The sequence below is a fragment of the Coffea arabica genome, chromosome 6e, assembly GCF_036785885.1.
Source record: "Coffea arabica cultivar ET-39 chromosome 6e, Coffea Arabica ET-39 HiFi, whole genome shotgun sequence".
NCBI lineage: Eukaryota > Viridiplantae > Streptophyta > Magnoliopsida > Gentianales > Rubiaceae > Coffea > Coffea arabica.
In genome coordinates this window covers 60632158-60659717 of record NC_092321.1, presented here as the reverse complement: position 1 = coordinate 60659717, position 27560 = coordinate 60632158, and the positions used below count along the sequence as shown (strand labels likewise).

The window sequence follows — 27560 nt, the reverse complement described above, 5'->3', positions numbered from 1 at the left end:
CACGCTCGTTAGTATGCAAATAGAGCATTTGCTGGTCGAAATATCAAGAATGCATTAATAAAATTTGCGCTATTGTCTTACTACATGACCAATGGCCGTTTAAAAACTGTTTTCTTACAGTAATTACTCTCTTTTTTTTTTGACAACTTGTAGTCTTGTCGATCAAGAGCTCTAAGCTCCAAATGTGTGACTATGGACAAGAATTATTAAAATTATTCAAGGTCTAATTTTACGTTTCCATCCAAAATAATTATCATTATGATATTTAAAAAGCTAAATATCTAACAAGGAAGAAAAAATTCAAAATAAAAAGCTAAAGGTCTACCTCAAATAACAAATTTAACTTGATTGCTAGCGGAACTTCATTCCTTAAATGAAAATTCCAAACTCAAGTAGCAAGTTATTTTAGTTGATAGTTTTACTTTCTACGAAGTTTGCTGCAATATTAAAATGTAGAAGCATATATAGAATATAGACTACACTTTTTCCACACTTACTTTGTTCTTTGCTTCGAATTCATATTTTCCATTATACCAATGGAAGAAGCATTGCATAAACTTAAGTTGCATCCTAGTTTAGTTGATAATTTTACTTCGTACCGAGTTTTCAGCAAAGTTGAAGTGTAGAACCATAGAAAATACAGGGAATTTTTCAAGTCCAACATATTTGCTGCCTAATTAATGGAATCACATTCTACTACTGTATATAGCCATTGCTTATATGTCATATTAGCATATGATTCAAACTTGATTTGCCAACTAATAGCATGATTTTTCGTTTTTCTTGCTGCGGTAGTAAACATTAGACTCCATCATACGTAAGTAAAATCAGCAAATTGCTTTCTTGTTGAATTCCCTTAACATGACAAGGTTGAAGCTCTTTTCTTGTGAACGATGAAAAACTTTGCTGTAATTTATTCAGTAGTGGACTTCTTATTTGCCTTAGAAGTGATGTTTTGTGAAAACTCCTGTATAAAAATTGTGCAGTACATCAATGGGCCAATGGCTATTGCCATAAATATTGCGGTGCATGTTCAATGAGGATGGAGGACAACAGGGAATCCCTTGGCGGGCAGAGGAATAGGGAGGACCACGGTTTTCTCATCAGGAAGGATCGAGCTTTTCCCATCTGAACTTCCCTGTCACTAGAGGTGGCAAATCAACCCACTTAATTAAATTTATCCATACCCACCCATGAATAGATGGGTATGAGTATCTTAAATTTTTATATATGGGTATAAATGGGTTACCCAATAATACCCATTTAATAAATGGGTATTATTGGGTAACCTAACAAATCCAATTAACCCATTTAGAATTCTCTTCCCCCCAAAGTCTCTTTTTTTCCCCCACCCCATTTTTTTTCAAATTTTTCATTTTGTCATGATGTTAACTACTTTTGTTTCATTATTATTATTATTATTATTATTATTATTTGTTGGTTTTATCTTATTATTTTATTTTCTCTTAGTTTGTTAACTTGCTCATTTTTCAGCAATACTAATTTAGGATAAATTTTAGCCTATTTTCTTATCTTTCTAAAATGAAATTTTAAATTTATATATGAAAAAAATGTTAGGGGTTCAAAATTTTTGGATTAAGTTTTTATATTAATTTTTATAGTACTTAGTTCAAATTTTTATATTCTTATTATTCAATTATTAAATAATAGGTAATTTTGTGACATAGAGTATAAATGAAAAAAAATTGGTAATTAAGTTTATTGAACATTATAAATAAATATTTAAAACTAATGATGGGTATAAAGAGTGGTATAAATTGATAACTTAGTTTGCAAAAATGAATTTACAAAAAGTTAAAATAAATGGGTTATAAATGGGTAATTGGGTCACCCAATTCATTTTTTGACTTACTCATTTATACCCATCTAATTAAATGGGTATAAGTGAGTCAACTCACTTATACCCATTACCCATTTTACCCAACCCAAACCCGCCCAAGTCACCCATTTTGACACCTATACCTGTCACGTTGTACATGAAAACAAGTATAACCACTCTAGCAAAGTCTTTACCCGGGCATATCCGAGATGCTCCGCCAAAAGGAACGAATGTGTGAGGCATGCATAGGTCCTGATCCTTCAAATCTTGATGGATCAAACTTTTCAGGATCAGAGAAATACTGTGGATTCTTGTGTGTTGAATTGGGAGTCCAATATACCTAGATGAAAATAAGATTTTTTTAAAAAAAATTTAGAAATCCCGGTTAGATTTACTAAACATGAATCAATCCAACCAGTGGTGGAGTCAAGACCCTAAGATAAAGGGATCAATTCGTGACGGCACATGAAATAAAGTTAAGGCAAAAAGATCAACCAAACTATTCAATACTCAAATTTAGTTGAGTTCAATAAGTGTTCATTCAAGTTTAGTTCACGAATTAATCAAACCAAATTTAAATATTATTTTGTGTTCGATAAATTTTAAACTCGACTCAAACTTGGCTTGTTTGGCATAAAATTGAAATGTATAGGTAAATATTCAATCTATTTGAGCACACCTCAATAAATACTTGCTTGACCTCAGCTTGACAAATAAAAAAAAAAATCAAACTTGCATACAAATTCATACTTGTTAAAATAATTAAACAAACTTGAACATTAAGGTGTTTAACATGATTAGCTTCATTTATGAAGTAATAGTATAGCTAAAATAAATGGATATTTATGTTAAAATTATGTTTTTCTAAATTTAATATGCTTTGAAGTTCATATTATGCTTAAATTTAAATGTGACAATTATTTTCTCCATTTGAATGTGGAAAACATTCAAAGAAATTATTCTTGAAATAATTTCTCTAATTCACTTTAAGTAGCTCCAAAATCCTTATATCCTTTGATGGTAACAAAGATTTTTAATTATTTGGGGGTTAATTTAACTCAAAAACAGAGAAAGAGATTATTCTTGAAATAACTTCCATAATTAACTTTAAGTAAATCCAAAATTTTTATGAATTTTTTTAATTATTTGGGGGTCAATATAGATAGAAAAGAGAATTTATTAAAATTTAGTGTGGACAAATAAGATGGAACTTTAAAATTTTATAAATTTCTTAAGTTTAAAAAAAACTAATTTTTCTAAAGTTAAGTAGGGGCAATTGCCACCTCTTGCTTACATGTGGCTCTACCACTGAATCCAACCATGTTAAATGGACCATCTCTATTTCTAAAAGTTCTATTATTTATCAATTTTTTTATTTTAAAAAAAATCCTAGAAGTAGTATGTTTAATAGTGATAGCGTATATAGATCTTTTCAAATTTTACCTTGCAAAATTTTTTTAAGATGACAAGTATTTCGGAACATGCGAAAATAAAATTAAAAAAAAGCATAATACTTTTAATAGAACAAATGGAGAGAGTTTGATATAAGATGGCATTGAGAGTCATATAATATAAGTAGAGAGTAAGGAGTAGGTTGAATAACTAATGCAGTATTACATGGCTCCCAGTTCTTTTTACACGTTCTAGTGCTTCATCTTTGCCTTAATCACTGATCAACATTTCTAAAACATGCAAAATTAGGTCCCATACCTTCCATCCTTCGGGAATGAAGAAAGTAGAATATGCGAAGTCCGTTAAGACCTCCCGGAAGTTCCCTTGAACAGGAGGGACGAGTCTTAGTACTTCGCTGACCACATTCCAGGCATACCTCATCTTCTGTAAGTCTTTCCAATTCGGCGGCTCCCCGAGGATTTTCTCTTGCGCAATGCTTCTTTGTTCTCGGTAAATTGAAACAATAATTTGACGAGTCCAAATCATTTTTGCAATTGTAACAAATACTCTATCTGATAAAGAAAATGTAAATGAAAAAAAAAAAAAACACTTGTACCTTTGAGGACTTCATCATAGATATCAGGAAATTCCGCAAGATATTTCATTGTAAAAGTGATGGATGCAGTGGTGGAATCCTGGCTGGCAAGAAGTGCAGCAAGTAAGTGATCAGCAATTTCTGGTTCACTCATGAATTTTCCATTCTCATCTGGCTTGGTTAAGAATAGTGATAAAAGATCCTCGTCATGTACTAGTTGTTTATCCATCACCTCACCCTTCCTTTGGTTTATAATTCCTAACATCTTCTGTCTTACTGAATTCGCAGCTTTAATACCACGATTATATGAGGTTCCCGGTAGATTTATAGGAAGGGAAAAAATTCCAGCAGCCATGACTTCAAATGGCTTGGCACAATCTTCGATTTGGTGTGGATCATTAATGCTCAAAAACAGTCGATATGCTGCACCAAATCGTTTTGGTCAAAAATCGACCAAACCAGTGTCTCGACTCGATTGCTTAACCCAGTTCTCAAACTTTTCTTCTTTGTTTTTCTCAAATATAATTTGAGTTTCCTAAATTGTAAAACTTTCATTTATTAATAGTAATAAAAAGAGCCACCATTTGGTATAAACACCAAAATTACTCATGCCCCTAAATGATCTCTAAACCAAGAAGTTTTTATCCCTATCATCTTTTCAATTTATTATCAATGATTCCAACTTGCATTAGAAAGCCATATTCTAAACAAAAAAGATCTCGAATTGGATATGATTTATTTCAATTTAATTTTTCAAGTAATATTGGAGAATGGACATATTTTAGACTTGAATTCACATTTTTATATATAATTTTTAGGTGTATATTTGATTACAAGCCTAATATTTTTAGAACATTTTGTAGAGTTTCTCGAAATATAATCAAGAACTTAATTTCAATATTTCTAAAACTTATAAAAATATAAAATAATTATGACATCATGCTAATATCAGCATGTTTTTTAAAACAATCCAACTAATCCAACCAGTTGACCCCTAATTCAATAGTCTAGCCAAGTTGCTATCCGGTTCGAATTTAACAACATTGGACTACGAATCTCTTGTTTTCCAGTCCACTATACATATAGCGTATATCAAGCAACTGTATAACAATACAATATGGATTGCTACCATATTAAGTTGAATGCGTTTTTATGATTGTTAATTAAGGCTATCAATGTCAACTATAACTTGGGACTTTTTTCTTTGTATCCTCCCACCCCTCCCTATACACTTCCCATCCCCAAATGCCGATTGGAACCCCGAACATATAGTGGGAAAGATTAAAAAAAAAAAAAAAAACTTGAGACTTCATATTATATGCAAAAAAATATAATTTGTAAGATAAAGTCTCAATTTGTTCTATTCCCTGTTTTAATTGAATTTGATTTTATTGTGCAACTAAATTTGATTGAAATTTAACTAAATTTGCTTAAGTAAAATTTCATTGCGCAGAAAATCAAATTTGGTTTCTAATACGGAGTCTCAAGTTGTTTTATTTCGCATTCCAAAAACAACTAATTTAATAGGTTTGCTTATCAAATACAGTTCCTTGTTCGAAGTATTAATATGTCAGCCAAAAGAGTAGGAAATACACTATGATGACGAGAAGCAGAAAAGTACAGTGCGTCGGAAAAATGTAAAAAGCAAATTAAAACAGAACTGTAAAAACCACACTATATCGAGGTAATACATCGCTTGGGTTTGTGCATAGAGAAGGGAACGGTGTGAATTTTCCATTTCTCGTATGATACTTTGAAGTAGAGGTGTCAAAATGGATAACTTGGGCGGGTTTGGGCGAATCATAATTGGATAATAGGTATAATTTGGTCAATCCATTCATACCAATTTATATAAATGGGTATAAATGGATACTCATTTATACCATTTAATGGTACATCTAATTATATCCATTTATGACTCATTTGAAATTTTAATTTTTTTTTTTTTAAAAATTCATATGTTGTTTGACAAGAAATAACAACATTTTGCTGTTATTAGATTGGTAGAAAATTGAATTTTATCTCCTTAACACACACTAAAAATTGAGTTTAAATATATAATTATTTTTAAAGTGGTATAAATGGGTGAGTCGAATCAACCCACTACCCACTAATTAAATGGGTTTAATTGGATACCCATTTAGATCCATTTAAAGTTAATGGGTGGTTTTGAACAAGTTATTAGTGGAAAGGTTTGGGTGGATCAAACATAATTTGATTGTGGTTGACACCTATAATTTAGAGCACAAAGTTTGCTTCGTTAGTATTATTGTAGCAGTCAAGCCATTGCCTTTTTTAGTTCTTAACCAGTGACGTAAACATCAATTTAATAAAAAGCATCCCAAGGTACATTATTTCTTGACGACCTTGTAATAGCTTTTGAATCACCTGCATATGGGGCATTAATTGATGGCGCAAGCAAAGGTTATGTGAAATACAGACCAAAACAAAATGGGATATGGGGCTCTTTGATCACAAGCATGTAGGAATTCACTGTAAGTCTGTAAGTTTTCATCCAATCTTCATAGTTATGTTTAATTTTGTACTTTACTTAGGGTGTGTTTAGGAACCTAAATCAAGTAATGATTTTTTTGTTTCATTTATTTTGAAATCAACTCTCCAAACTGCAAACTTACTAGGAAATGGAAATTGGTGACCAGTAGATGAATGCGAAAATTGCCAACAATTTACAGGTCTATCTAACAAGTGCCCACTTGCAAAGAAATAGTTCGAGCGTAAATATTTTAAAGATATAAAATTAAATAGAAGTTTTTTTTTGAAGATTTTATCATTAAATTTACTAGAAATCGTCCAACACGAATTGCTCAACAAAGGTAGGAGGAGAATTTCACAGAGTGAGATATTTTGGCAAAATGTGCTAATTTTTGAGCTACTTTGTTAGTTTTCCTAGTGACATGGATCGCACTCTGTCCACGCACACAACCGTGCCTGACCGTGCTCGACCAGCCAGCCATGCACTACTATACATAGTGTCCCAACAAAAAAATCAGAACAGTTAATAGACCCACACCACATTCCCCCAAACAAGTGCCAAAACTTGGAGGCTTGCCTAAAACATGGAAACTACACCAAATGTTGGTAGAAGTATGTAGCAAGCCCTAGAGGCCTTCGAAATGTTCTAAGTTATTCAAGAGTCTTGTGGAATAGTTTAGAGTTTTGTACATAATAGTTGCCTTGTATAGAAAGTTTTAGAGAGAGTGCTTAGTGTAAAATTCTAGAGACTTGTATCTTGACTTGCCTATAAATAGGCCAATCCCCCTCATGTGTAACCAATCTTATACAAGTGTTCATAAGTGCAATACAAGATTTTTTTTAGTCTCAAACGTTTTCCCTCTTTGCTCACTACTTTAGCTTCCGCACATTTTTGGGCACTTAGTGTTTAGGTTGAACTAACAAACCATTTATAGTTTAAATATTGAACGATCACTAGTGCCGCACGACATGTTAGCTTATAAAAATTTATACAACCCGTGACACTAGGAACCCAATTTACATTAATCAAACAAGGATCATGCAAAGCTTCCCACAAATTTTCAATGATTAGGCCAATGGCAGAGAGATCATCATCTTTACTATTGATAAATTGGACAATCCTAGATGCATCACCGTAAGCACAAATTTAAAATCATCAAGGTCTTTGCCAAAGTGAAAACATCTCTTTGGAGCCACTGCTTTTGCCACTAAATGCAAGGTGTAATAATAATTATTAAAATGTGCATTCAAATAGTAAATTATGTTTGATTTGAGTGTTTCAACAAGTGCCGATTGAGCATCGATAAGAAATCCCTTATTTGACATCTCAACTGTTAACAATTGATTTGCTACATGTTGCACTTTCAAGGAATATTAGCAATTGATTTGCCACATGTTAGACTTTCAATGAATGTGTAGATACTATTTTCCTTCTCCTCCAAATTGATTTTTTTTTCAACACTTCTTGCAGCTTTGGTTTATTGATTCTCTCCTTTTCGTTTAAGTGCTGCTCAAATTAACCATTTAGCATTAGTTCTACACGAAAGTTCCCAGAGTACAAATATAAACATGCACTTGAAGTTAGCCAATTAATTGCGCTCAACTTGCCCCCAAAAAGACCATTTATTTAGTGAAACCCACATGGCAGCTTGGTGATGGTAGCTACTAAACTAATAGACTTTCTATAACTGATTAAAGGAAAGAAATAATGAAAAAGATTACAAAGGTCAAACAACAAGAGGAGCAATTCATTAGCTAATAATATCACTGGTTGTTATAGTTTTCGAAAGTTGAATCCATAACTGCATACGTGATTTATACAAAAGGGAAACCCTCAACGAAGAGAAACTACAAATCAAGAAGTTGGAGAAAACTGACTTCCAGATTCTTGCGAAGGGAGTAGCAGTAATTCAAGTGGTTTTCAGCACCCGAGTTCGATATTCTCCCAAAGCCCAAATGGGGAAAATGTTCCTATATGCGGCATAGGTGATCATGCAGTTCTTGTTGAAAACCCCCATTATTTCCTGGAAGTCAAAATAAGACCAAAAAGAAACACGTTTAAAAAAAAATAGAATTGCTGACAAACAGCAATTTGAAATATTCCTTCAATTTTACAAGACAAAAAAGTTTGTGTCAAACATAATGAAAAACCTGAGAGTCCACAGCCATCTTCACCATAAACTTGACTACCATAAAGTTTGGCACGTTGGCATGTAGTCTATTGAAAACCATCTTACATGACTCTTAATTTTAACTAAAGAATCAAGAAGCCATTTTGGTCATATAACGTAACGTCATTTGCTAATAATATATGCTTAACTGAAACTCGGTAGAAACTTTGTAGTCGAGATTAATAACTTTAAAAAGAAATTCACATCTAGAAAAACAAGCCAATAAGATTTTAGCAAGGATTCCACCCCAAATTGTCATAATAGCTGCTCCCACTGTTCAACATCCAACCCAAGAAACACAAAGCCAAACCTCCATATCTCCTGATTGAAATGCAATCAAACTCATGATTGCTAAAAACACTAGTAGCATATTCAGTAAATTTCACCAATGCCCCTTTCCATTTTCATACTTTAAAGGAAACCTATTATGTCTACGTTCAAAGCAACTATAGTTACCATCCATTGTCCATCACCTGCTCATCCTCGTCATTCCCTAGTTTCTCTTAAGCCGTAATGTTATAATAATCACTAGACATTTCCTGCCAGAGAAAGATTGGTCTATTCATCATCTTACCATCTTAAATAGTTTTACCTATCTGAACATGTAATTCGACTTGATTACACCAATCCATCACCTAAATACATTTAGCCATCCAACATTGAGACTCTGCCTGCTAACATAATCACACCAGCTTTCACAAGTCTCTCCCTCAACTGAGGTTGGGGTTTCAGAAACTCCCCCCCCCCACCCCCCCTTAACAAAAATCCTGCAGTTTTTGCCAGGAATTTTCTGGTTAAATCAGTGCACATAGCTTGTCTGGAAATGGGTTCCTCTCCCTCCCGACAACGTTGTTGTTTGATTTTGTTGTTGGGGGGGGGGGGGGGGGGGGGAGCTCTAATTGAGCAATTAACGTTAAGCTGACTATGGATTGACATTTCTTCATTCTACAGATGAAACAGATTGAGAACCATATTGATTCATTTGTTACTATCATGCAGAGAAGTGTCGTATTTGGTGTAGAAAAATCAAAAGAAACTGAAAGGCCAGATCTTAAGCTCTGGAGCTAATCATCACACCAAAGTAAGAATGAAAATGTACAGATGTCTCCTCATCCTCAACATTTACACCCTAAGGATTTGGGACTCTAAAAATTGGGCCAGTTCAGCTCCACATTAACCTAACCTTGCTAGTTCAGTTCAGAATAAATTTTGCTCCGAACAAATTTTTGTTCAGCTCTTGATTGTCTTTATAGTTGGATAAACAATCAGTAGATGTTTTAATGCACTTGCCTTCAATAGTTAAATATAATACACTAAACACTTGCCTTCAATGTGTAATAACATAAGAAAAATAAGCATACAGATTCAAAAGTTAACAACAAAAGATTAGGTCAAGCAAAGACAGAATCTAGACTAGTCCAAACAATCCACTTTGGTTTCTAACCTTCAAATTGCATTCAATCAACCTGGTTGGTAAGTATGCCAACTGACAATAGTATTACTGTTCCTCAACAGTACTAAGATGCATTGAAGCAGCAGTAAAACTAGTTGATTTTGCAGCTAAACAATCACATGAGATTATCAAACTACAAAACACCTCAAAGCATACAATCATAGGTATTTCAGCATGCTGATCCTTTGGTTTGTGTCCACAGACATTACACCTCTATTCTAATATACTGGTATTTTGATGTCAAAATATGAATAAATATGTCTATCCTTGCAAAGTTTTATGCCTACAGATATTAAGGAAGATTGGCCAAATGGAAATAGATGTGATTGCTCTCTCCTGAAAAGGCAACTAAAAACAGAAAGCTGCAGGATTGCCAAACTATCATTTTGAAACTACTTTAAAGTCAATTTGACAAAACTAGGAAGTGAAGCAATATTAACAGCATACAACAAAACCATGTATCTGTCAACTAGGGGTGCAAACGAGCCGAGCTCGAGTTAATTTTGTGAAACTCGAACTCGAGCTCGAGCTCGACGAGCTCAAAATATCAAGCTTGAGCTCGAGCTCAGGTCAAATTCGAGTCGAGCTCGAGTCAAATTCGAGTCGAGCTCGAGCTTAAAAAATAAAAAAAAATTATTATTATTATTTTATTTTTAAAAATAAAAAATAATTTTTTCAAAAAAATGAATAAAACAATAATTTTTTTAACAAATAATAAAATATTAGGGATATATATGTAATTTTACTATTAAAATAAAAAATAAAAAAATATATATAATTGAGCTCGCGAGCGGCTCGCGAGCCAACGAGCTTAATGTTTTTGAGCTCGAGCTCGAGTTCGAGATCAACTTAATTAGCTCGAGCTCGACTCGAGCTCGATATTGACGAGCTCGAGTCGAGCTCGTATTCAAGCCGCTCGCGATCGGCTCGCGAGCGGCTCGATTTGCGAAACACCCCTACTGTCAACAGTTATCTATGTGATAGATGTAAAAGGTCAAGGTTGGTCAAATATATTCCCACTGGATGAACTGAGAATGGTACCTTCTGAAACAGTTTATATGGTAGGAAAAACCATTAATCAGATCTAATTTTAGTTTTAATGGTTTAAAAAATTTCTATGCAGAAAACCTAAAATGCATATGAAATTCAGACACAAATACTTTTTGACTATGAATTTGCCAAACCATCAATCTAATAACAAAGAATTTTAGGAAAGAGATAAACTTTTCTCCAGCTAAATACGATAGGCTACAGGCAACAGAGCAACAGACATACCTCTTGCGGAAAATCTCCATTCTCAAATTGAGCATTTATCAATACCTTTGCTGCAATATGCAACGGTGTTGGATCTCTCTCAGTCTGCAAAATCAAGGTATTAGGCAAAGAAGTACAAGTTTAAAACTTCAGTAATTTACAACCAGGTGATCTAAGTCAAAGCTGTAGCAACTTGATCCCAAATGTATTCAATAGATTTGTCTTTACAAATTCGAAATGGATTTTTCAACAAGTGCTCTCTCAGTCCAACAAACTTCTCATCTTTGACTCTGTTCGGTCAAGCAATTTTCTATCAAAACTTAAACATTCACTTATTGTTATTTGGGAATCACAAATGAACTATATTAGCGAATACAATGGAGAAACTTTAATTTTTTTTGAAAAAAAAAAAGAAAGAAATGAAAAAAATCAAGCTCCAAAGTAAGCAAGTATGACCAGAAGCCCGGAAAACAGATGACTTATAGCAGGATGAAGGCACAAACTTTCAAATGGCAACCATTAAGTGATTGGAAACATTTCATTGTTAGCAAGATTTTGTTGAGAATAGTTCTAAATACAAGGTAAATACCCTCTAATGCAACCATCAAGTGATCAACGTGTTCAATATTAACAAGAATGTTTTGGATATATTTCTTCTCTTATAGTGCACTAATGTTTTGGATATATTTCTTCTCTTATAGTGCACTCCTAAAATACCCATGAGCTCTTGATACAGATCAACCCACTGTTTTTGCCCAGATTCCTAAATGCCACTGTCAGTCCAACCTTTTGAATGGTCATATAGGGCTTAACCCTGCCTTTTGATCACATAAACATAGGAGAGTGAGGCAAATTTGTAAAGGTGACAAAAAACCCAAACCCATCCTATGTATGTTTCTGAAAGGAGTAGTTGTGCCAAAATTGTAGTTTTACAACACTACTTAAATAGCAGTACAATCTGGAGTTTTTCCATGTTACTTAAACCTCATGAAGAAACATTACTGAATAGAAACCCTTCAAGTTAAAATGAGATAAAGAAAGGCTATGTGAGGTTGAATTTGTTTCGTAATTGGATCCTCTTTTGCTTGGATACATTCGTCTGAGTGTTCAGGAAGCGACAAGAACCAGCCAAAGAAACTAAGCTATCACATCTCGTGCTTTAACGAAAATAACCATACTGACTCAGTGCTATGATCAATTTGGGTCTTACGGGAAACTGACGTTACCTGTCCAGCATCGATAAGAGCCAGCATTGCCCATGCAGTGTTTACCATGTGGGACCGGTTACCTTCTAAATTCGAATATACCTAGACCAAAAGCATTTGTCAAGTATTTTACAAGAGTTGTTCAGAGGTTTAGTCCCACTTTCACAACAAATTGAATAGTATTCAAAACAAAGCGTTCAAAAGACAGAGGACTCAACATGTAAAGATGGATGTACTACTATTGATAAATATTTATCCAGTAACTTGCTTAATCTTGGAAGTTTGATTGAAATCCTGAGCAGCATGACAAGTTTTTTGAAGGTTATCTGGCTTCTTTTTCTTTTTTTTTTTGGGTGAAAGAACAAAAGGTGAAATAGTTGAGCTTGCAACTAACTTTTGCAGGTGCAATTCTGGGTAATTTATAATGTCTTTAAATACACAAAAAGCAAAAACATGCCTCAGTCTAATAGCTGATAACGTTGGTTACCTAGTTAATATAGTCATGAAGGAATTACAGTATTAATAGCAATACTTCGTTACACATTATATGAGAAGGAATGTTGAATTAGTGAACCAAAAATTGAACGTTCAGTACTCCTTTATGCATCATAGGAGAAGGAATGTTGAAAGAATTACTGAACCGGATGTCAAGGTTGTCATTTTTTAATTTTTAATTTTTTTCCTTTCTCCTTTCAAAATGATTGATAGTGTTATTTCTCTTTTTGAATGAATAAATGAAGAGCTTCTTCCTTCGCTTAACCAAAGTATGTGGACATTTTGTGATTAGTAGGTTTAAATTATATTTACCATGTCATTTTCCTCAGTTTAAGTGTAAAATGGAATCAAAACAACCAACCAACAGAAAACAAATAAGTATCTAATAAACACTAACCTTGTTTTGACAAGATAGATAACTCTCCCCCCAACCACCAGAAGGGAGCTGTTTGGACAAAAGGAAGTCACAGGCCTTGCGGATGGCAGAACAATTGTTGAAGTTCCTTCCAGACGCCACCAAACCTTGTACACCAAACCATAAGCCATAAGTAAAGCAAACTCCCCAAGAGCCATACCTGAGACAAAGAAAGAAGGACATGATATCAATTCTATAGAAGATATAGCCAAATGAAAATTTTGAATCTGAAAGTTAATGTAGCAAGAATATTATTGGAAATCAGAAACACGGACAAGATATGCATTGCTGCGATACAATTTCCAGGATTCACGCAACCCACAGACATATGCAGGGCATAAGGATGTAAACAGGCCCAAATCAAGCTAAACACACCACCTCCAGTATTACACTTCGATTTTTTACTTTTAACACCCTTCAAATTTTGGTCAACCTTGGCTTGATTATTAATCTAGCAAAGCTCAGATAAAATCTTATAATACGAAGCCCAAAAGAAGCTCGAGTAACTTCTTTTTAACACCCTTCTTTATTTATGCATAGAACTCAAGTTTATATTTACTAAGCCAAGCTTAAAACGATAAGGAACATGAACTCTTTTTCAGGTCTAATTTGAATGATTGATGAACCAATCTCAAACAAGCTCTTCTCGAGCCTAGCTCGATTAGAGCATCAAGTGGCTTGCTTAGGCTTTCAAACCTAGCACGCCAAGGGCGAGGCAGTGATAGGGCTAAAATGAAAAGGAAAAAAGAATATCAAGTCTTTCCTTCAAAAAGTATGAAGAGAGGCATTTGCAGCAATACTCACCAAGAGCCATCTGTTGCTTGTATCTCTTCGATAAACAAAGCAGCTCTCTCAATACAACGCTGTACTTCTTCTCTTCTATGCCCAGGGTATAATTTCTTAAATGCAGTCAGGGCTTGAATTGCTGCTGAGGTACATTCAACATAACTAGATATCCACCATAGTTCATAAATAATCATAAATCAGAATCAATCACCACCATGGCAAATACAAGCAATGAACTTTGTAAGCAAACTCATTGCATAGCAATCATCTAATCTATGGATAACTTAGTCTTTGTATCCACATATTATTAACAGAAATAAAAATACGTCAAGTTACACAATTAAAGCATGGGTGCAGAAATCTTACGGATAGTCAATGACTATGTCACCAAAAGTTTCAGCAGGGTTGATCGTCTGCCCAAAGGAAAAAAATGAAGAATAAAGTACGGAGAGGCAGAATTCTAGCACAAGTCTTTGCAGTAGCAAACATGACAAAGGTAGAAGAAATGACATTGAAGTGCATGCAACGAAGAAATTGGAGCCAATTCAATGCAGTTGTCCCAAAAATAGTTGTGGAAGTCTCAAATGCTTAATGTTACCCTAAAGTTCTTCATAAGAGGCCTAATTGCAACCATTATGTAGTGCTTATGGGTTAGCTATAGCTAAATCTTACTTCCAAGAGATTCCTAAACTTAAAGGGAAAAGTAGTGCTACTAATTCTAACTGTGAGACAGTGTACCAATTTTGGTCAAGCTGTCAGTTTCTGAACCCATTTACCACAACTTAGATGATGATATGACTATACGAGTGATTATAGGGGAAAAAACACTTAGACAATGATATTGACCGCAAAATATATCTATCAAGATTAGTCCAAGTGAGTAGAAAATCAGCTGTAGTGAACGAAACCAGGTGGAGAACCAATTAAGAAAAAAAAGATCTGCATGCACCTTATAGCATGTTTAAGAGAGCTACGGTTGAACAAGTAAACTCCCAAGGGAAAGGTTTGATTTGTTTTTCATTATGAGGCAATCTAAGCAGATAATCAGAATCTGAAGGTCATATTTGAGTACCATGCAAAGGGAAACCTTAAGAAGCATCAGAATGAATGCTATAACAAGAAAAATGCACCAATGAAAGAGAACAACAGTATTCTTGAATGCCATCAGCAAGTCCAAAAAAATCTTGACTTAATACATTATTTAGCACAGTGTCTATTTCTGTTATAAGATGGCCCAACAGAGTTGAGAGATACAATGTGTTGTAATTTCTACAACATATTTGCAAATAAATAGTGTCTTTCAAATAAACAACTAATACTACAAGTACACAGACAATGAAGTAATGAAAATGAACGCAATTATGGTAACTAAATATTTGTGTACCAGAAGAGAGAAAATCATATGAAAACACTAATGATAGGATTACATATCCAAAATGTCTCACACACTTAAAATTGCTTGTTGTGATTACTGCTTCACATGGACTTGCTGGTAACACATTTAAAAAAAGAAGTGTACCTCCAGCCAAGCATAGGATCTTGTGAGTTCATATGTTGCAAAGCCACCATCACTGTTCTGAGACAAGGAAAATTGTTTTCTTAGATGCTGTGAGATCATCTCACTATACTAAGCATAAAGGTCCATAATTGCATTAAGAACATATACGATATTTCAGAAAAAATATCTCTTGATAATGTATGTCAATATGATATAAAGTACATTCCTTCTATGAGAGGTAACTTTCCAAATAAGTCTCAACTCAAGAACTTCCAAAACTTTAATGGATTTTGAATTAATTATGTTAATGTACCACAACATTAAAAAATGATCGCCACACCCCAGAATTTCTCTTCTATAATCTCTTGTTGCCTTCAGGGTGTATCAAGCTCTTAAAACTTATGCATCTAATTTCCTGTAGGCACTAATAGAAAAGGCTAACAAGTTCAGTATTTGTCAGGTCCCATGGAACCATCGACAAGAAATTCTTATGACTTCCAAGGATTTCTTGGTTACAAGATGCACTTCCAATTCCAGACAACTACGCATTCTTCAAAGAGTTCAAGAGTAATTGCATTTTTTCTAAATTTACTCAACTCAAACATCTCTAACCATAAACAGTGTTATATTCTTAGAAGCTTAATTGATTACAGATCCAAACCAAACCAGAATTTGAAGCAAGGATCAAGCAAGTTAAGAATCACCAAGTCCTTATCTATTTAGCCAACTAACTTTGCACAACAATATTAACTCCTTGTCATCCAACTCAACCAAATAAGGGATTCAATTCCTTACAAACAAGAGCAGCATTAATCTAGGATTACAACTTCGAAAAAAAAAACCATAAACATTATCCTTCCTGTAATCAGAAGCAACTCGTGTTCCCTAACACCTCTGTACCCTAGCATTTCCATTTTATTGGTGCAGAAACCTTTTCAAATCACAAGGCAACTTTATCTTTCAACCTCTAGCAGAGTCTCATCCCTTGTACTCAAAAACTTCCAAAGACCTAACTCAAGACCCATATGGATGTCCAATACTAATTGAGCTTTTTATCCTCCCTTTCACCCATTTCCATTGGTTCTGAATGCCAAACATCCTATGCATATGCTGAAATACACCCATCTCCTCTCATTCAGACATCAACACACTTTTAACCTATTAGAATAGAAAAACCCTAGAGACTCCATAATCTTCCAGACATTCAATTTTCGTGTTCTCCCCCACCCCCACCCCCTCCCAAAAACTTTCTGGGGATGTCTGGAGGAGTTTTGGGACATTGGGCATTACTGAAGGGAATAAATGAAATCAAGACAGAGAATCAGAAAAGCAAATATACTGGAAACTACACAGACATTAGCATCAGATTTGAACACAAAGAACTAGTAATGGGTGAACCGCAAAGATCGGAATTATCCAATTTTAATACTCATTTATTCAAATAATTCACCTCATTCATGAATTTGCTAGAATTACAGTCATATTTGGATATGTGGCAGACTTGAAACCCTGATTTACAGGTGAAACAGAATTCCTACCTGGCATACTGTCACTCAAACTATAAATCCACAAAGGATAAAACGATTTATATTCTTGATCAAATCGGTGCCCTCATGTCCAACTCAATAACAGTCATGCTCAGCTAAAGCTAATTGAAGGGACCCCCTTATTGGTTGCCATTTGCATATGTATCTGCCCTGATGTTCAAGCATTCAAGGGCAATAGAAAATACAAAGATATGGGATGACCTATACTGCAGTACACTTGATCTAACTTAACCTTAGCAACTTTACCAGTCAGAAACCTCTGTTTCTTTAGTAGGTTTTTCCACATGCTTCATAATTGAGAACCTTAGTAGTAGTTACTTCAAAAGCAAATAAAGCGAGACATAAAAAATTATTAAAATTATTGGAAAACTGAGAGGTAAGCCTAGTTCTATGTATGCATCTTTCTCCAACAAGTTCCAATTTTAGACAAAGCAAAGTGATTTAGTTAATCATGTAGTGGCTGTGTATTAACATGCAAACATAGATACAAAAAGGTCCAACATAATTAATGTGAGCAAATACCTGTAATGAAAGGATAACATTAACTGAATCATATAATCTCTTGACATCTATTGTTTCACCAACAAGCTCTGATGGTAATTTTGACAAAGAGAGATATGCCTGATGCAGGAAAAATGAAATAAGTCTGCAAATAGAAAATCACACTTGAGGGATGTCTATTCTCAAAGTGATTATTACTTTTAATCCCTCTGCAGTGCAATCTGAAATTGGCCAACCATGGTCTGCAGTTGAGAAGGGCCAAGCACCTTTTGAAATGTGACGATACCACGAATCAAGATCTCCTGGGCAATCATCCAGAACCTTTAAAGATAAAAAAATATTAAAGGAGAAACTAATCAAAGGAAAATGGGTATGGATAGCAGAGAGTAAACAAACAGAAATAAAATCACAGCCAAAACCAAATAAAGAAAAAAATATCTCACCTGCGAATTTTTAAGGAATGTATATGCTTTTCTTAAAGTTGGACCATATTCTTCAGCAAGGTTTGTGGAAATGATTGCTTGAACAGCAAATGCAGTGTCCCATAATTGACTTCCATTATATCCCTTAAGTATAAGAAGTCCACAATAGGTCATTCTTGTTTCAAAGAAAAAGAGAACAATATTTCCAGAATGGGTAGGAGGGACTATGACTACAAAGCAACCTAGAAGCATTGTGTGTGTAATCAATACTAATGGAAATGCACATTACAATCTATGCATATTTGCCACGAGTAAAAAATTAAAGATGAAGAAAAGAGAAACATCAAGTGTAGGTAATAAATTTTCTCAGACCTGCATTTTCATGCCATCTTCAGCAAGCCAGAGGTAGTCAAAGATTCTTGGTAGATGCAACTTGAAAGCTTCAGAGTTTGGATCTTCCACCCAACAGCAAAGCATGTTCAAGACCTAGAAACAAAGGGTCAGTCTCGAAAAGAATAGGAATACAGGAGTCAAACATTTTTTGAAGATTCAAAACTCTTCTTACTTTATTATACAACCAAATTCAACTTATATTATTGAAGAAGAATCTTAGAATAATATGAAAAAAACACAATAATCCTAGACAATAAACCAATAAATAAGAGTTGGACAGAAGTCTTCGAAATTCTCAGAAGTCAGACTTCACCCCAATGTGTAACAGAGTACCTTTTCACATATCTATACTATGCAAAAGATGTTTCTTTGCACAAGTTAAGAGGGAACAAGTCTGGACATTGTCAACTTTTCTCACATATATGTTAATAATTAAATAATTTTGCACACCTTGTTCACAGGACCTATGCACAGATAGCGAGTATTTTCATCTTCATAATGTACGTGTTCCATTGCAACACTAACAGCTTTCTCTCTTAGCTTTTTCCCAGGCCAATGCATCAAAATTGGTTCCAAAACTTTATGAAGAGATGCCCAAAGTATATCCTGCACTAGAGGGTGTGGATAGTATAGATCTTCCTGCAAAAAAGCCAAATGGATAGACATGAATTAAAGACAAATATTATCGTTTTCACTCAAGGTGGAAATGCAAGATAGAAGAGTATATAGGCTACTGAACTGTTATTTTTATCATCTAAACTTCTAGACTTAAAAGCAAGTGAAAGAGTAAAACAAAGGTAAATAAATAATAGGAAAAGTGAGGTGATTTCTGACAAACAATTCAATATCAATATCAAGGAAACAAAGAATATCTAACCACAAAATCAATAGTTCCAAATAAAATGGAAGACCAAGTTTTATTTCTAGCTATTGAAACAGTCGTACTTGCATCCGCCATGGAATGAAAATCCCAGTAGGAAGTTAAAAATGGATCTCGGAGGAATGACAGAGGGAAAACTTAACTTCCACCTCAAAGGAAGTTCTATAAGCTCATAATTACCCAAATGGTAATTCCCAGTAGTGGAATCTTTCTTGGACCATAATTCTGGCTTTATCTATTGGTTCAACAAATGATGATATTTGAGCATTGATTACATCCTTCTTACTTGAACTTTATCTTTTACATGTGAGCACAACCGCAACTAGAGAGGAGACTGATAAATGTTCCACAATGCGAAAAGGTATCCTTTCAAGTCCAAGTTCATCTATTAAAGTCAGTTGAAATTTCATCCATGCACACACACACACACAGATAGAGGGCACTAATATTAAGAAAACCACTTATCTATGGCAACTGGATACCATGTAGAAATTCGAGGAAAGAAAAGTCAATTGAATTTGCAACTAAGGGTGTCATCACCAAATGCTAGGATCGGCAGCATTACAGCAGTCAAATTGATATTTCAGTCACTCAAACACAGTTCCTAGTTGCCTTTCCATTGACAACTTGATGGATTGCCTTACATAATGCGCAGATCAACAAGCACAAAAGAAATGACTTGATTTTTAACCAAACGAGCTTCGATAATTAGCACAGTAATTTGCATACAGAGACAAGTCGACTTCCACATTTCCAAACATTTTTTTTAGTATGATCTAAAAATAAACCAATCAGTTCTTACAAAGGCATGCGAAGGTACAAAAGGCATGCCTCCTTGTCTAATTAACCGCACACAATAAAGCATATGACATTAGCAAAATATATGGTGCATTGCGATTTTTCCAGAAATCTGTTTGAGAAAACCAAAAGCTAAACATACTAAGGATGAAATGCTATGGCCTTACATCCCACAACATATTTAACTATGAACTCTTCAAAAACATAATGTTTAATAAATGTGTCAATCTTCCTATTTAAACTTCAAGAATAAATCAACACTGCAGATAGAAATTTGAACATTTTACGAAATACAATATCTGTTCTACAACCCTTACCAACCTTTGCACATTGGTTACGAGCTAGATTCCAATCAATTTCATGGTAAGGAACTGCATAGATTTCCTTTCTCAAAGATAGAACTGTTGGTGTAATTGGACCCACAAACCTCTTTCCATACAAATAAGACATTGGTAGATAAACCATCCGACAGTGGCACCACATTCTTCCTGCATCAATGTTCATTTTTTCTATGAGAAGAAAAGATATTGCAAACACAAGTCTTACTGAAAAAGAACAAACAACCAGTGCTTGTCAAAACCAATCAGAACATCATTTTCTGATTAAACCAACAAACATTTTATTCAAGGCCAGGACAAAACTCTAGACATCAATTACGAAATGCAGCCCTACTTCAACTTAGACATTTCAAGGAAGTCAACTTAAGACATTTCATAATGATAAATCTTCCTCCATAAGGCTACGTTTCTCTTGTGAAGGATTATGTATCAGTACCTCTATACTAAATCAAACACATGAGAACATACAATAATAGAACAAGAGCAATTTCATTTGAAGTATATCCTTTAAAAACCCTATGCACCTTCGAGCATCTGAAGTTTTAAATCTGATCTATTCACGTAAGAAGGATTCACAAAATTGATCCCTCAATCAAGAGAATAAGAGTGTACCCATTTAAATGTATAAATACATCAATCAAGCATTTGCCAAACTGAAGGTTAGTTGCATTTAATAGAGAACGCAAGATTCTAGTGTAAAAGAATATATTGCTATCTCTACACCTGACCAAAATGCAAAGACAAATGATCAAGCAGCAGTCCACAAGGGAAGCACAAAAAGGCAGCTACCTGGATGGAATGGAAGAGCATAAGGCAAAAGCCATATCTCAGGTGGCAGAGGATTATTTCCAGACCACTCATATGCCCCAAGTACCTAGGTAACATAAAGAAACCAGAAATAAAAGGTTAAAACCAAGCAAGCACATTTTCCCCCAAGAAGTTATTGCAGAAAGCCCTAATCCAGAAAAGACAGGGAATTGTCAAACCGAAAGCCACATTTTCCCCCAAGAAGTTATTGCAGTGGCACCACCATGATCCAAAATCCACTTTCGCCCTTTCTCCATTGCGCCATCTCCATCATTAGGCCCTTCACCAAGCAATCTCAAGGTAACATAATTCAACGCTGAGCCAAACATGGTACTTGGTCCCTCAATATGCAATCCCCACCCACCATCTGGGTTCTGCATTAATGTTATAGCATAGAATCACTCATCCAACCACCAGAGAATTCAAAATGGAGAAGCTCCTAATTTGGAAGAATTTAAGATTGAAGATTACGCAAGAAAATGAAATGAGAGAGATGCATAGTCCAGGCATAAGTCACATTCTAGTGTTGCATGTCAAAGTTATGCTGTCCTTACTTGGTGGTTGTAAATGTAACGACACATCTCAAGCTTATGTTCCTTGGATAATACTGCATTCAATGCACCAGTGATAGATAGAGTAATGATCTGTAAAACAAAATGAACAAAGATTCAAAACAAAAAATCAAAATCAAAAGACACGAGTCTAAAGTCGTCAGAAAAACCCAATAACATCATCAATTTCAAAAATGAAATTTCAACATTGTTTTCAATAATCCAAATTTTGAGCAAAGTATATAAGCCTACAGGAAGCACAACGGAAAAAATCAACTCACCAGGCCTGGCATAAGAAACATTGGACCTCCATAATCTCCAGCCCAGTGCCCATCATGAGTTTGTAGAGTTGAATAGAAACTGATGGCTCTTCTTAATGTTTGGGCAACATTATCTTCTGTGAGATCTTCTATCTCCTTTACTTTGATTTTGGGCAAAACTGCAATACTTGTGTTCTCCTTTGCAAACTAAAATTCACAAGGAGATAAAGGTGGATAAATGCCAAAAAGAGAAAAAATCTAATTAACATTAAATATCACTCTTTCATCATCAATATCAGTTTCTCCTGAAACCTATTTGGTTACATTACAGATGTTAATTATACTTAATCATGCCATAAGAAATATTTTACAACAAACTTTGTAGAACATTCCACACTGACCCAAGTAACAGATTTATCCTAAATTCAACCCCACCACAGTACTTCACCCGAAAAGAAAAAAATTCAAACATATCTGGAAAGAAATTGCACGCTTTAAATATTAGAACAAATGGCTGATGCTTATGTTCTGTATGGCTTTTGATACATTCAAAGTTACAAAACAAAGTTTAATTTTATGCTAAATCACAAATTAACATACTTATGAACGAAAAGCAGGTAGGAAACAAACTTTGCTTCCCCAACAGCAAAAAGAGTAGTTATCCAGTAAAAGAAAAGAAAATTGAAAGCACTAAACTCAAATTGTGGATATTACTCTTCTGAGGAAAAAGATCACTTTCTTTAAGCAGTTAAATTTTCTTATGATGACAACTCAATTATAGCACAGCCATACTGGCCACTCAAAATGGTACTAACAGGGAATCTAGAGGGTTAAATTAACCAAAAGAGTCTCCCACTAGTTGTCATTTTCTCAGTGTCATTTCGACATTTCAGATACTGCTGTTCATTCTATATGTCACAGTCATTATCAGACAGGGAAAAATAGTAACCCTTACTTTGTTGACAATATCATGGCTTTAAAGGAACCTAATTTGGATTACGCACATGTAGTTTACCTTCTTGAACACTATATGCTCAGAAGGTCCAAACATCAATCAAGTCTGAAACTTGATTACTTTTTCCAACAATATAGATACAAGTTTTGTATTATTTTCTACATTTCCAGCTTATGACCTAGAAAAAAGATGCACAAACTTCACTGCCAACTACATTTAAGAAGTTGATTCAAAGAATGATGTAAAAACAGGTCCAGTCATCTGTAAGGTATGTGAAAAAATCTCTAAAGAATTCAAGCAGAAGGTAACCACCCATAGCCACAGTGCTAAAGAAATTACTTAAAAATGTTGCCACACCATGACGAGTCTTCTTTTGTCCAAGTGATAGCAGCATTCTTTTTGCTGCATAAGGGTCTTCTCAATTTTCAAGCGCATTTCCAACTTTTACCATAAGGGTCTTCTCAATTTTCAAGTGCATTTCTAACTTTTACCAGTAGCAGGGACATAATTTAAGAAAGTTGGACTATTCATACTTCCCTAATTTTGTAACTAGAAACAAACAGTTCACATTTTACTTCTGTTGTCAGATAGCAAAAAGCAATGCCCTGCATCATGCCACTCTTTTTCTCACACTATTTTTAAAGTGAGAAATAAGCTTTCATCAGAGTTTTTGCATTTGTCTACTTCTGTTTCTTTGGAATACAGAAATTAATTTTTCATTAACATTCATATGGTTTCAACCTTTTTCTGAAGAATAAAGGACCTTTAAAATTCAGAGGAAAAAAAATTCATGGCTTCTAAGATGAGGCCAACCTGGACAGACAAATAGAAAATGAGCTGTTCTCCTAACATTCGAATTCACGTCTGAGTCAGCTGATACAAATTTCAAAGAGTCTCACACTTCTAGAAAAGCTACAGAATTTTTTTCCTATGCCTCTGTCCTTTCAGCTCATTACATGGACAGCTTCAATAAAGGTCAATAAATGAGCCAAAAAGTTGAGAAGCCATTAACCGAGAAATAGTATTGGAATTACCTGTCCAGACAAGAATGAGTATTGACCATCTGTTTTACATCCTATTAATCAACTTATTCTGATTTACAAACTAACTCAGGAAGAAACTAATAGCACATGAGTAATCTTCAGAAAGAGCTATAAGAAACATAAACTAATTGGACACTGCCTCATGCAGTGAATAATTAAGTGTAATTTCAACTTTGTTGTACCCACAGCCACTGTCATTATCAACTACTTCTAACTTTTCAAAACAACTATCTGAATTCTGACTTCACTTGTTCCAGTTCCCAATCAAGTTCAAATTAAACTCTAATTTCTACCAGAACCATACATGAAGCTATTCATTTTCCAAATGAAGAAAAATTATTACCACTATGAACCAAATTGACAATATAAATAATTACTGAGACACTGACAACCACAAGCAAACATGCATAGAGACAGATCCAACCCAAAGATCACTATCATGAACTTTTCCTTTTAACTTATTTTGTACGCTTTCTACTTCTCAAGAATAATTTTGTTGTTGTCACAGTCATATAAGCTCCAGCAAACCCCATGTTGTATACTGGCAATACTGCACATCACACATGCATATGCGTACATACTTATCTATAACTCGTATCATAATGTGACGTAATGTGATAGTATAATCATGTGCACCTGACCTTTTCCATCCCCATCAAAGGATTCAAAGGCACCCTATATTTTGCTTTGCACTATTGGACAACATCTCTCTTACAAGTTTAAACAATAACATCGTCAGAATGGACAGAGGTAATTCACAAACAAACAAAAGGGAAAAAAAAAAAAGTTCTCCAAAACAGGATTACACTTTTCACCTACTTGTACATTGCAAGTACAAATACTTTTCTAAGTATCTTCTTTTTTTCTTTTTTAGTGTAGGTGGGAGATCTCGAACAAGGACCTCTCACTTACACTCCCTCGCCCATACCACATAACCCATCCCTCCAATCCCCCCCCCCCCAGACCACTTTTCTAGGTATCTGAAATTAACTTAACCAGCTTCGCACCTTAATAAACAATCAACAAAACCATTAATTTTCCACTAACTTCACAAATGAAATAAATCTACAATAAGGACTATTTCATGAAACACCATTACAAAGCCACTATCCTTCCCAACCCCTCCGAGTCTTCAATCATGCCTCCATCATATTCTCCTTGCTAAATTATTACTTTTTTCGTAAATCAGATGTCATTATGACCCAGTAATTAGTTGAAGGCTCCGTGAACCATGAAATTACAAACTTAAATCTTCAAAAACAAAAAAAAAATACAAAAATACTAGGAGTGCCACTAATAAAATCGGACAAAATAAATTAATGATAAATTAATGATTTCAACCAGTCGTTTAAAGAAAAATACAACTAGAATATAATTTTTTTAACCAACATTAAAGAAACGAAGAAAAAGAAAAACATAAGGCCTAATACTGACTTTTACACAGCTGTAATAGTACATTCTGCTGCTGTAACACATCACTAAGCCATCATGCACAAGTAAGTCAACAAAAATCAGCACCACATTTTCCACCAAATATAATTAAAAAAAAAAAAAAAAACAAAGACAGAAACAAACCTGAAGACGCATGAGAAGATCGGCGCTGTGCTTTTTCTCGAACCGATTAATGCGGAAATTCTCGCGAGCCTCCTCGATCGCGGCTAGTTCTCCCTCCAAAACGGCGGCGTTGGGATCAAACTCCCAAAACTGCCTGCCGACGTGGCCATTAGTCGTCCGCAGCCACGGACTTCCTCCCTCCGCGATCTTCAGCTTCCACATTTTCCTCCTTTTCCTTTACAAATCTCCTCTTCCCCTAAAATTCAGCAGATTCACCACAAAACACACCAAAATTACCCAGGAAAAAACAAAAAGGACAACTCAAATGCAGTTACAAGTACTTTTACGGAAATGCAGATACGCGCGTAAAAAAGCAGTGTGTGAAGTACGCGGTGCAGTTTTGGTGATTTGAGCGAGATCTTGTGGAGAAGATGAAGATGGAAAGTTGCAGTAGTGAAGTAGAAGGAGGTTCACCGGAAACGACCAAGAAGAACGGAGAAAGAGAGACAGACAAAGAGAGTAATGGAAACTGAAAAGGAAATGGAGGAAGTGGGTGGATTTGGCTTTTTAAAATTTTTGTGTTCGAGTTTTTTTTGCTACTAAGTATTTGTTTATGAGGAGAGTCTGATGAGATGATGCCAGGGGCCAGAGAGCGGGGAGGACCGGCTGGACGAGGGGCCTGGGCGGTTGTCCGAGACAACCGTCCCAGGCAGTTCACGGCCTGGATGAGGCCTAAAAAATTTGTGCGGTTCAGATCACATCTTGTAGTTGTAACTCGATTTTCACGTCGTGTGGGATCCACAAAAATGTTGTTCTATTGTTACTCGCTGTTGTTCCATTGTTACACCTTATACAGATGATATTACACCATGTACAAATGGTGTTACACCTTCCGGAGCGATTGTCAGAACAACCGCTCCAGCCCCGCGTCCATGAAGGTTCCAGAAGGTTCACGGCCATGATTAGGCCAAAAAAATTTGTGCGGCTCAAATCACTCCTTATAACTCGATTTTCATGTTGTATGGGACCCATAAAAATGTTGTTCTAGTGTTACTCGCTGTTGTTCTATTGTTATACCTTATACAAATAATGTTACATCGTGTGCAAATGATGTTATACCTTCCGAAATGGTTGTCAGAGCAACCGTTCCAGGCCCAGATCCGAGAGGGGGGGACTTGTGTTGTGTCTGTTGTGATTTGGTTTTATTTGTACTTAGTTTTCTGTGTGCATTTTTTAATAATCGTATGCCACCTGGTATTTGGAAAGCCATATTTGGGAACAAATTTTGAGTGTGTTTCGACACCAAAATTATTTCAATTAATATATTACCTGCATTATAAATACAATTTCAATCAATTTTTTTTTGTCTACCCCATCACTTTTTAATAATCATCTATATATATATATATATATAAATAACACACATACATACATACATAATAGGTTGCTGAATTTGACGTATCTATGTCAAATGGATTATCTATCTTATGTTTGGTGTTTTTTAATTTTTTTTGCTTTTTTTGGTAAATATTAATTTCCTTTCTTTTTCACTTCCTTACTTGTAATAGCTTTCAATTAATTTATTAATTTTTGCATCATATATGTTGGTGTTAGTTGTACCTAGTGAATCTTTTTCTCAATCAACTTATTGTTTTCATTTTTTTTAAAAATCTTTCAACAAATTTTGTGCGATCGAGTTCAATTAACGATTGGGAAAATCGTTCAAAACGTCCCTCACATTTTGTGAAATGACTTTTTTCGTCTCTCACTTTTAAAAGTGTAATTTTATGTCCCTTACATATTCACATCGGTCAAATTTAGTTCCTAACTAGGTTTCCAATCATTTTTTTGGCCGGAATCGATCACGTGCAAATCATTTTTTAAGGGTAAATTTGTCAAATTATATTTTACATA

The 27560-nt window shown here is 34.6% G+C and overlaps 2 protein-coding genes across 4 annotated transcripts; both read right to left on the bottom strand.

Moving 5' to 3' along the window:
• Window positions 1-2030: 2030 nt before the first annotated feature.
• LOC113696940 (beta-amyrin 28-monooxygenase-like) lies at window positions 2031-4182 on the bottom strand. The gene is made up of 3 exons (XM_072056347.1): window positions 3849-4182; window positions 3551-3804; window positions 2031-2180 (listed from the first exon to the last, which is right to left on the bottom strand). The coding sequence occupies exons 1-3, from the start codon at window positions 4180-4182 to the stop codon at window positions 2031-2033; spliced, it is 738 nt and encodes a 245-aa protein (XP_071912448.1).
• Window positions 4183-8045: 3863 nt separating this feature from the next.
• LOC113695314 (cycloartenol Synthase) lies at window positions 8046-26256 on the bottom strand. 3 transcript variants are annotated; one of them, XM_072055926.1, is made up of 19 exons: window positions 26121-26256; window positions 25668-25902; window positions 22116-22301; window positions 21838-21927; window positions 21463-21657; window positions 21266-21350; window positions 20460-20626; window positions 18911-19099; window positions 18440-18553; window positions 18089-18211; window positions 17844-17966; window positions 17667-17765; window positions 15619-15675; window positions 14466-14512; window positions 14118-14261; window positions 13296-13473; window positions 12425-12505; window positions 11220-11303; window positions 8046-8344 (listed from the first exon to the last, which is right to left on the bottom strand). In XM_072055926.1, the coding sequence occupies exons 2-19, from the start codon at window positions 25866-25868 to the stop codon at window positions 8231-8233; spliced, it is 2277 nt and encodes a 758-aa protein (XP_071912027.1). In that variant the 5' UTR covers window positions 25869-25902; window positions 26121-26256; the 3' UTR covers window positions 8046-8230. The 3 variants fall into 3 exon arrangements, with proteins under 3 accessions (XP_071912027.1, XP_027070154.1, XP_027070153.1); XM_027214353.2 differs by having other exon boundaries at window positions 26036-26175; XM_027214352.2 differs by having other exon boundaries at window positions 25988-26127.
• Window positions 26257-27560: the final 1304 nt, after the last annotated feature.

Excerpts from the sequence above, each read along its gene's own strand:
- LOC113696940 (XM_072056347.1), bottom strand. The coding sequence starts at position 4,182 with ATGGCTGCTGGAATTTTTTCCCTTCCTATAAATCTACCGGGAACCTCA. Across the intron at positions 3,805-3,848 it reads CTATGATGAAGTCCTCAAAG|ATAGAGTATTTGTTACAATT; the intron begins GTACAAGTGTTT and ends TTTCTTTATCAG. Across the intron at positions 2,181-3,550 it reads TCATTCCCGAAGGATGGAAG|GTATATTGGACTCCCAATTC; the intron begins GTATGGGACCTA and ends ATTTTCATCTAG.
- LOC113695314 (XM_072055926.1), bottom strand. The coding sequence starts at position 25,868 with ATGTGGAAGCTGAAGATCGCGGAGGGAGGAAGTCCGTGGCTGCGGACG. Across the intron at positions 21,928-22,115 it reads TGTTTCTTATGCCAGGCCTG|ATCATTACTCTATCTATCAC; the intron begins GTGAGTTGATTT and ends TTTGTTTTACAG. Across the intron at positions 14,262-14,465 it reads GACATAGTCATTGACTATCC|TTATGTTGAATGTACCTCAG; the intron begins GTAAGATTTCTG and ends GTGGATATCTAG.